A 10000-nucleotide genomic window follows, 5' to 3' on the forward strand; every position below is an offset into this window, starting at 1 on the left:
CCAATACATATTGATGTGTACTAGTCGAAATCCGGATGTTCATTAAAATTTCTTTGTTTCATTTGTGGGATTTAAAACTATATATATATATATATATATATATATATATATATATATATATATATATATGTATGTATATATAATATATATATATATATATATATATAATATGTATATATATATAATATATATATATATATATATATATATATATATATATATATATATATATATATATATATATATATTATATATATAATATATAACTCATAAACAAATATGCACACATATATACATACACATATAAAAATATATATACATATACAATATATTCAATGATACCTGTTCCCTCCATCGTGCATTCAGAATTCAGGAAATCCGCAGCTCTGCAGGAAGCTCTCGCGATAATTACCAACCGCGGTTTTTGCTTGAATGCAAATGAAGTTGGGGCATCCAGTGTTATGGGCTGAGGCGAGGGATAAATGGACCTAATCATTCCTAGCAGCCACAGATAAGGAGAGGAGTTTCCGGAGGAGAGGAGTTTCAGGAGGAGAGTTTCAGAAGGAGAGGAGTTTCAGGAGGTGAGGAGTTTCAGAAGGAGAGTTTCAGGGGGAGAGGAGTTTCATGAGGGGAAAGAGTTTCAAAAGGAAAGGCGTTTCAGAAGGAGAGGCGTTTCAGGAGGTCAGGAGTTTCAGGGGGTGAGGTGTTTCAGGAGGTGAGAAGTCTCACGAGGAGAGTTTCAGAAAAACTGGAGTTTCATGAGGGGAAGAGTTTCAACAGGAGAGAAGTTTCAGAAGGTGAGGAGTTTCAGGAGTTGGGAAGTCTCAGGAGGGGAGTTTCAGAAAAAGAGGAGTTTCTTGAGGAAAGGCGCTCCAGTATGGATTACTGCACAGAAGACAAAGAGAGGAAGATAACATATGGCATTGGAAGTCTTAAGTTCAAGAAACTGTATTTACATAAGTTGCTGTACTTATTCATGAGAGAAATTTAATCATTAAGAAGGCGGAATAAATTTGGCAAATCGAACCTCGTTTTTCACGTTCAAAGGATAAGGACTTACGAGCAAGTGGTATTATAATTGTACTTTACACACACACACATTATATATATATACTGTATATATATATATATATATATATATATATATATATATATATATATATATATATATATATATATATATATATATATATATATATACTTTACCACAGAAAAAAAATTGCATAGGTTTGTTCAAAATGAATTTCATTTACTCACAAAAGAACTTATTTGCTCCATAAATTAATCAATAAATATAAATCTTGTCAGTCAATTTTGCAATGATTCATTTTAGTCCATGAATCTATTTATATTTAGTGACTTATCTTTCGAGAAACACGTTCCAAGTTCCCGGAACTGTTACATTTTTCGTTAATTATTCTCCAGCTTTAAAACAGCAACCTGGGAAAATATGATAAAACGAGACAGCCATCCCGGAAGTGCTTTAGAATCATGCAGTACCTTCAAGAAAATGGGACGAAATATTATAAAAAAATCAAAACCTCAACCTTTATTTTAAAAATTACGTAAATGCAACGAAACCTGCGTTAAAATATTAATCACGTCTATCAAGAGGACGTTAAAAAGTCTATCCTCACAAAAACTGCGGCACTAAAGGCATCAGGTTTTGTCTATATGCAATACAAGGATTGAAAATCCTCTCTGAAAGAAAAGAAGGAAAAAACCTCTCTAACGGGGTAGTTGAGGCACTAATTGACGGAAATCCTCTCAGGCCTAGCGGATCAGAATTTCCTGATTGCTTAGAAACACGACGAGTTTATAAAGTTTTTCGGATGATGTTCAGTTTCTTGGAGCTAGTTTGGCTTAACACGATGTAACTGATTAAAAGAGAACTTCTTCGCCTCCATTAATTATCCAATGTTAACTTTATGCAAATAAACACAATGATTGTCTTGCTTAGTTTTTATGTTCATATACCTAACTTATATTAATTATGACAGAATACAGCAATGCGCATTTTCTTTAGAAGATCCAGTTATTACTTTAATATTCAAAGTTTTGCCCATTTAACATACGAATTAATGTACATAATATAAAAAATATTAAAGTAGTATTATTTGTAATAGTTATAAAGTAATTAGTACAGTATAAGAAAACTATTCTGAACGACAAAAATTCTAAATAATAATGAACAAAATCAAAGTTAGCAAAAATGCTCAGAAAACATGTAACGATGAAATAATCAGATATAAACTGTTTCTAAAGTAATCAGTTGATCACTATCCGATTTCTTACTAAGTTATTTCAAAAAAGGTTCCTCAAGAGATTTCAAATCAGTCCTCTAGACAGTTTGGTTCAACAACAAACACTCACTCCATCGGCTCATGGATTCCCCCACGACTTTCCACAGCACCAAAATCTCTCTGCTTTTTTTTTTTCTTTTGGAGATGACGGTAAATGTGCGCAGACGATATCACTGAAGCTAACCGTGATTGGATGAAGCTCATGCTGCGTAAATTACCGCTTACCAATTAGAAGCAAGACGGAAGCTTCAATGATATAGGCCGTGGATATTTAATGACAGCTCAAAAAAAATAAAAATAAATAAATAAACCGTTGTCTACTCGAAAAGATTCTGTTTCTCACCATCTCATTCAAATCTCAACCAGTGCATCAAGACCTTCCAGGAGACTGGATTTCAATCACCTCCTCGGTCTACCCCTGGCCTTCTCCTTTCAAAACACTTTAAGTTACTAATCGTATATTGTACCCACACGAGCAACATATCCCTTTATATATATATATATATATATATATATATATATATATATATATATATATATATATATATATATATATATATATATATATATCAATCAGTAAGCTACAAACGTCCTTTAATATCAATTCACTCTACCTCGGAAATAATATATTTTCATATATGTTACCGAAGGGGAATTTAAAAAAAGTCATATATATATATATATATATATATATATATATATATATATATATATATATATATATATTTGTGTGTGAGTGTGTGTGTGTGTGCGTGCGCGCAAGTGTGTGTGTGGGTGTGATGTATGAGATCGACGAATATTCTTGCATTCCACAGAAATAGGACATCACACCGAAGTGCGAAAAAGACTTTTTAAGTTGTATCAGGAAGTGCTCAGGCAGAAAAACCCAATGCTGAGTAAATAAAAACTTGGGAAACGTACACACACACACAGAGAGAGAGAGAGAGAGAGAGAGAGAGAGAGAGAGAGAGAGAGAGAGAGAGAGAGAGAGAGAGAGAGTTAATACTGTATTTCCTCTGTAATTTCGAAATTTAGTTTACTGATACAAAGCTGCAATGCAATAACGTCACAAAGATTACTTTGGTTTAACACGGACGGGAACAATAATGAAAAGAGAATATGATCGTCTACAGTCAGCATACCGAAGTAAGACTGGTGTTCTGAACAAGCACAAGACTGACCTGAATTCCAGCCCTTCTCAGAAGTCTCTATGTTCCTTCCTAAGAACAAAATTACATAATGTTGAATCTGTTTAAATTCCTTCCACACCTTTTAACATGACCTAAACACCCTGAGCAGCAGTTTATTTCCCACTCATCCCCACGGCGCCTATGACCCACGTTCTTGCCACGCCAGTTTAAGATTAGATATCAATTAATATTCTCCCCTCCATTTTAAACTATCAGCTGTATATATGATACCATCCAGAGTTTGTTAAATGGGGCACTCTTTAAATAGTTAGCTCATCAGACCGACACGTATAACTGGAGAAGTTTTTATTACGAAGCAATTTGCTGGAGGACGTAACGTCCAATAATCCTCATAAAAATCATCCTCGCTGTTATGTAAGGCGATATATTACTTCCTGGAATTGCGTCGGAGAGATGTGGCAATTTTGGCCGGTACCTCTCTGCTTCATGGGAGCGGAAACAAGCTCGAACACTTGTAATATAAAATTCTTCACTGCCATATAAAAATAAACAAATCAATGAAACTTGTTAGATTCGCATATTAACGTAATAGTGAAGGTGAAGGTAGGTGTAGGTTACGTTAGTCAACATATGCTCAAATCTTAACTTAAAATTTTTTCCCGTGTTTGTCAAGAAGTCGTCAAAATCTCTATAACTTTTAAGTCTACAGTGAAGTTTTTTTTGCCAATATATCTATTATAAATTTACGAGAGAAGAGATAGTTTTTTATTTACTTCGCAGAACAGAAATCCAGACAAGGCCTTCAGTGGATTTTGCTCTACCCAAGGTACATACATATATAAGGTCGGCCTCTGTGAGAGAGACAGAGAATGGTGAATCTCTTCTGCACAGGATCGGCTTGAGTGACGTACATGCGCAGAGATTGGCCCACTGTCTGGCTAATTCTCCTTATATCAACCTTGATTCTACCTTTCCCAGCACAATGACTAAAGAAATTCGTTCAATTCCTATATCCAACGGCTGCTTTCCTCATTTGACGGGAAGATACAACGAAGGTAAATAACAGACATTCTTGAAAAAATTCTGCCGACTGCAGGTTTCACGGTATTGCGAGGATTATACCAAATCAGAGACGGAATTATAGGGTCCTTGGGGAATCGTCCCACTTCCTTTTGTCAGCAGAATTACGTCTGACTCAAAAATAAAAATCGCGTCGTTAAACGTATTACATATAGACACAATAATAGTCTGAAAATCTATGCAAATAATTTTTCAGACAGAAGATTATAAAAGATTTTATCTCAGCTTACAGAATATTTGCATTGCAAACTCGCGTTTCACTATCTTGATCTCTGTGCCCAGATGGCAATTTATTCGAATCTTAACACGGCATTTTTGAAAGACATTTCAGTGAAGGGATCTAAACTAGAAATGTTTTCACTGTTGTTTTCTCTTATTTAGAAACACGCTTCACATCAAAGGCCTTTTTAGAATCCATATAATCCATACCAGGGAAATAAAGAGGGTATGCGGGGAATACATGAAGTCTTTCTCGCTATTCTTACGAACACTTCAAAGCCTTCAGGATGAAATCATTTCATTCGTGCTCCCCTGTTTTTGTACAATTCCTCACACAAGTATTCCGAGGGGATATATCCCTTCCCTGCAAAATACACTGAAAAGCACACTGGCACTTTAACTGAACACTATTGCCTGAAGAGTAATGCACACATAAAAGACCACTGAACAGCTCCCCATGAATAATATACCTAAGTATATATTACAATATTCAATATAAAACTGACGTTAAACCTAATCAATGCGCAATTAAACACCTAGTTTTAATAAATCCATTTGTTCCCCGGATGAAAGTACTCGACTTCATTATTAACATGACAAAAAGCAAATCTCTCAATTACTTATTACAACAGTACAGTGATGTCACCAAAGGGGGTCGTAATTAAAATCAAACTGAGGATTTTCATTCAACTTTTATTGGATTCTTGTGAAGATGAGGCGACTCCCTCGGGATATAAAATCATGTTTAATAAATTTGCTCCACCGCTTATATTTTTTTTCTAAATGGTGTTATATTTCTTGAGTCATATTAAGCTTTTACTAGAAGGCATTAATTTTTTTTAATTCATTTAAACAATTTATTTCTCTGAATCATATTGTCTTCAATATAAGTCAATATACTTAAGACTCAAACCATTACTTAACTATAAGTCCGTTGCCAAATTCTAATGACTGCGCCGCTGGTTACATCTGAATTTAGTTGCAATTAAGTGGTTATAAGATGTTCCTTCTCTGCAAACTAATAATAAATTCAAGTACCCTCATTACCCGAGGTCGCTGAGATAATAAGAGTTTAATTACTAATTAATTAGCACTAATTATATAAAATGCTTGGGGGCTACCTGGAGAATATTGCAATTTGCACCTTCCAGCATTCAAGAGAAAAAAAATATATATTTATAACACAAGAAAGACGCGATATTTTATTAAAGAGGAAAAAACTAGGGAAGTTAAAAAATTATTAATTAAAATGCTATCCTGTTTTTTAAGGGGAGAGTTTCATTCGTTTTTAATTACTATTTACAAAAAAGCTGAACTTCAAGAACAGTGGTGTATATTTTTTATAGTAACGGTATCATACATGATCGCTTGTTAATGTGTATATAAATACATGTGTGTGTGCATATATATATATATATATATATATATATATATATATATATATATATATATATATATATATATATATATATATATATATAATGATATACATACGTTTTATATATATATATATATATATATATATATATATATATATATATATATATATATATATATATATATATATATATATATATATATATCCTTCAACTGCTGAATCAAGGATGAAACCCGTGCACAGAAAACTTTCCAGGCATCAGACACTGCAAATACCCTCACAGAAATGTTGCACAGCAGTGCGTCAAGCCTCCGTGAAAACTGAGCCACTCTCTTCCACCTTGCATACACAGTCGTCCTTCCCGGATACTAAGGGCCTTCAGTTCCATCGAATCTTACATACATACATGTAGTCACTGTAGTGTACATACCTACGTACATATACACCAGCAGAGCTCATAATCACTCTTATGGATAATGCCCCCTGCGTTTTCATTTACTGTTTCAGTAGATATCAAAATAAATGTCTTTCTTTTTTCTTCAAATCTTCATCTGGAAACCCTTATGGACAGAGTCAACAGATTGTAAACCAAGAAGGCTCCAAAGGGGAATCAGCCTGCACAGAGAGGGACAAGTTATGGGAAAAAGTGATGAAGAAATAAATATGATGAAATAGTAAAAAATAATCCAGTCACAAGGAACAGTCACATCCAGACTTAACTGACATAAAATTTAATAAGCCATTTATCTAATTTATTCACACCGAAAAAGTCCTAGCAAGTGGTTATTAGAAACCATTTGCTAGGAATATTTACATCCAATTTTCCCGGGCAAACAGCTTACGAAGAAATCACTTACCAAAACATATATGAGCACCCAATCATAATTACCTAGCATTCGCGCATCCAGTTACCTAGAATATGCAAATTCAATTGCCAATCTCAAGTAAATGAGCACCTAATTACCAAGAATGTAACGTGCGTATGTACACCCAACATAATTTACTAAGATGTAATGTAATAAAGAATGCGAGGGGTTGAATCACCATAAATATGCAAATCCGATCACCAAGAATAAAATCCAGCGAACAAAAATATGAATGACCTGTTTCATAAAAAAAAAATAAATAACAAAATCCTAAGTTCAAACTTACCTGGCGAAGAGCTCGCTAAGAAGTCGCACTAATTCCTCGGCAGTGCACTGGTCCGAGAGCGTCGTGAAGCCGCAGATATCGGCGAACAGGATGCTGCAACAAACGAGGTCCATTAGCAACGCAGAAGTCAAGGAAGAAATGCAATGGATAGTATTATTTCACGGTGGAGAAAGGTGCTACTATAATATGAATGAGGACAGTGAACTTAAAAGCCGATGTAGACTTTCTCCATATGAATAGGGTTCATCTTCTGAATAATAATAATAATAATAATAATAATAATAATAATAATAATAATAATAATAATAATAATAATAATATATTAACGAATTATTGTTATCCAAAATTACTGTGCAAAACTACCTAATTAAAATCTTATGACACATATGAAAGAGGTTTTCCGAAATCTCGTTTTAATAATTTACCGTAAACAGCTTTACCATTCCCTAAAATTATTTTATAATTAGCAATTCGGTTATCGGCGCTATCATCATGATGTAATCATCAGGTCTAAAAGCTTTAGTAAATGTGGCTTAGTGAATTGTTGCGATCCAAAATTTTTGGACAAAACTGCCCAAATAAAAATCTGATGTCGAGTAACTGAACGAGGTCAATTGAAATCGCTTTTTAATATCTAACTGTAAACAGCTTTGACCTTCTCTAGAACGACTTTATTATTAAAATTTCAGTCATCGACACAATCATCACGATGTCATTGGCTACGTTCATCAAAAATCATCATACAGGGATATTCAAAAAAGGAGTTACCAATTACAAAAATCTCGTAAAAAGAAAACAAGTAAAAAATGCGCCGAAGTTTCTTCGGCACAATCGAGTTTTCTGCAGAGCCGCTACAGCGTATAATCAAAGCCACCGAAAATAGATCTATCTTTCGGCGGTCTCGGTATAATGTCGTATGAGCCGCGGCCCATAAAACTTTAACCGCGGCCCTATATCGTTGTCAGAAGCATGATTATGGCTAACTTTAAGCTTAAATAAAATAAAAACTACTGAGGCTAGATGGCTGCAATTTGGTATGTTTGATGATTGGAGGATGGATGATCAACATACCAGTAATGCAGCCCTCTAGCCTCAGTAGTTTTTAAGATCTGAGGCCGGACAGAAAAAAAGTGCGGACAGAATAAAGTGCAGACGGACAAAGCCGGCACAATAGTTTTCTTTTACAGAAAACCAAAAACTGCTGTAACTTCTCTTTCTGCCAACAGATTGCACCATCTGTACGTAACAGCAATTTAGCCGCACCGCCTGTAGGCTCACGTTCCCTATGGATCTCTAATAGTATTTCAGGAGGACGCCCACCATTTTCTCTTGAACCTGCTGTTTGTGCGTGTCTATTAGATGTTTCTTATTTCTTCATCTATTCTTTTATTTGCTATTTTATAAACTCTGCTTTAATTCACAGCCATTATTATTGTATATGGAAACTTGCTTTGAAGGTTAATGACTTTTGGGCTCGTAACGTACTGTATGTATATTTGGTATGAGCAATAATAATAATATCAGTAACTAAGTCCTATTAGAAAACAAAACTATAAGAATGTCTAACATGAAATTAATTTTTCACCAATCCATATGGCTGTGTTGCAAGGTACTGTTCAATACAAAGATACACTGCACTGTCATCTTTGAACCATCTAGTGAAAAAACCAATTAATTAAAACTTATGAGCTGTTTAACTGCCAGAGTTACCCAGAATTGCTGCCAACCACCAATCTAAAAGGGTGCGTCTACTCTACAAGTAAAATGCCATGAACACTCGTCGGCAACTTATCGCTTATATACATATAACATACATGCTGAAAACATGCCAACTTCCGTGAGTAGAAAACGAAACTTTGGCTGATGCTGGATAATCGTATGAAGTACTGTTTAGAACTATCAATAAGTTGTTGACTCGTATTCAACCTGTTTGCGATGTATTTGCGATAAGTTACCGACTTGTGTTTGAGACATGTTTCATTATGGTTTGGACGCACCCTCAAAGTTCCTACAAAGGATTACAGGAGCTTATATGCTGGTGGTATCTACTGGAACAATTGAATGCCTCGTGATTTATATAAGATGAAACTGAACCACTCTGTTCTTTGCAGTCTTCCATTAGCGGAGACGTAGAGGCTAACAGTTTTGGCTTCTCTTAAAATTACCTTTGAAATCATTAAAGGCTTCACTCATCTAAGTTGGATTCACTCCCAACTAGCTGATTTAAATTGTGAGAAACTCGACTGGATGATGTAAATCGGGAGGAACTCGACTGGATGATGTAAATCGGGACAAACTCGACTGGATGATGTAAATCGGGACAAACTCGACTGGATGATGTAAATCGGAACAAACTCGACTGGATGATGCAAATCGAGACAAACTCGACTGGATGATGTAAATAGGGAGAAACTCGACTGGGTGTTGTAAATCAGGAGGAGCTCGACTGGATGATGTAAATCGGGAGGAGCTCGACTGGATGATGTAAATCGGGAGAAACTCGACTGGATGATGTAAATCGGGAGGAACTCGACTGGATGATGTAAATCGGGACAATCTCGACTGGATGATGTAAATCGGGAAGAACTCGACAGGATGATGTAAATCGGGAGAAACTCGACTGGATGATGTAAATCGGGAAGAACTCGACAGGATGATGTAAATCGGGAGAAACTCGACTGGATGATGTAAATCGTGAGAAACATATTACTTTGAAC

General features: G+C 34.9%; 1 protein-coding gene across 1 annotated transcript in view; it reads right to left on the minus strand.

The window, feature by feature from the left end:
• LOC136842694 (adenylate cyclase type 6-like) overlaps positions 1-10000 on the minus strand; it is a 776358-nt gene that overhangs the window by 156895 nt on the left and 609463 nt on the right. The window contains exon 5 of the mRNA XM_067110356.1: positions 7284-7376. Within this exon, the coding sequence (XP_066966457.1) occupies positions 7284-7376 (93 nt within the window). The remainder of the gene's footprint in view (positions 1-7283; positions 7377-10000) is intronic.

This window comes from Macrobrachium rosenbergii, chromosome 10 (assembly GCF_040412425.1).
Source record: "Macrobrachium rosenbergii isolate ZJJX-2024 chromosome 10, ASM4041242v1, whole genome shotgun sequence".
Classification (NCBI taxonomy): Eukaryota; Metazoa; Arthropoda; class Malacostraca; order Decapoda; family Palaemonidae; genus Macrobrachium; species Macrobrachium rosenbergii.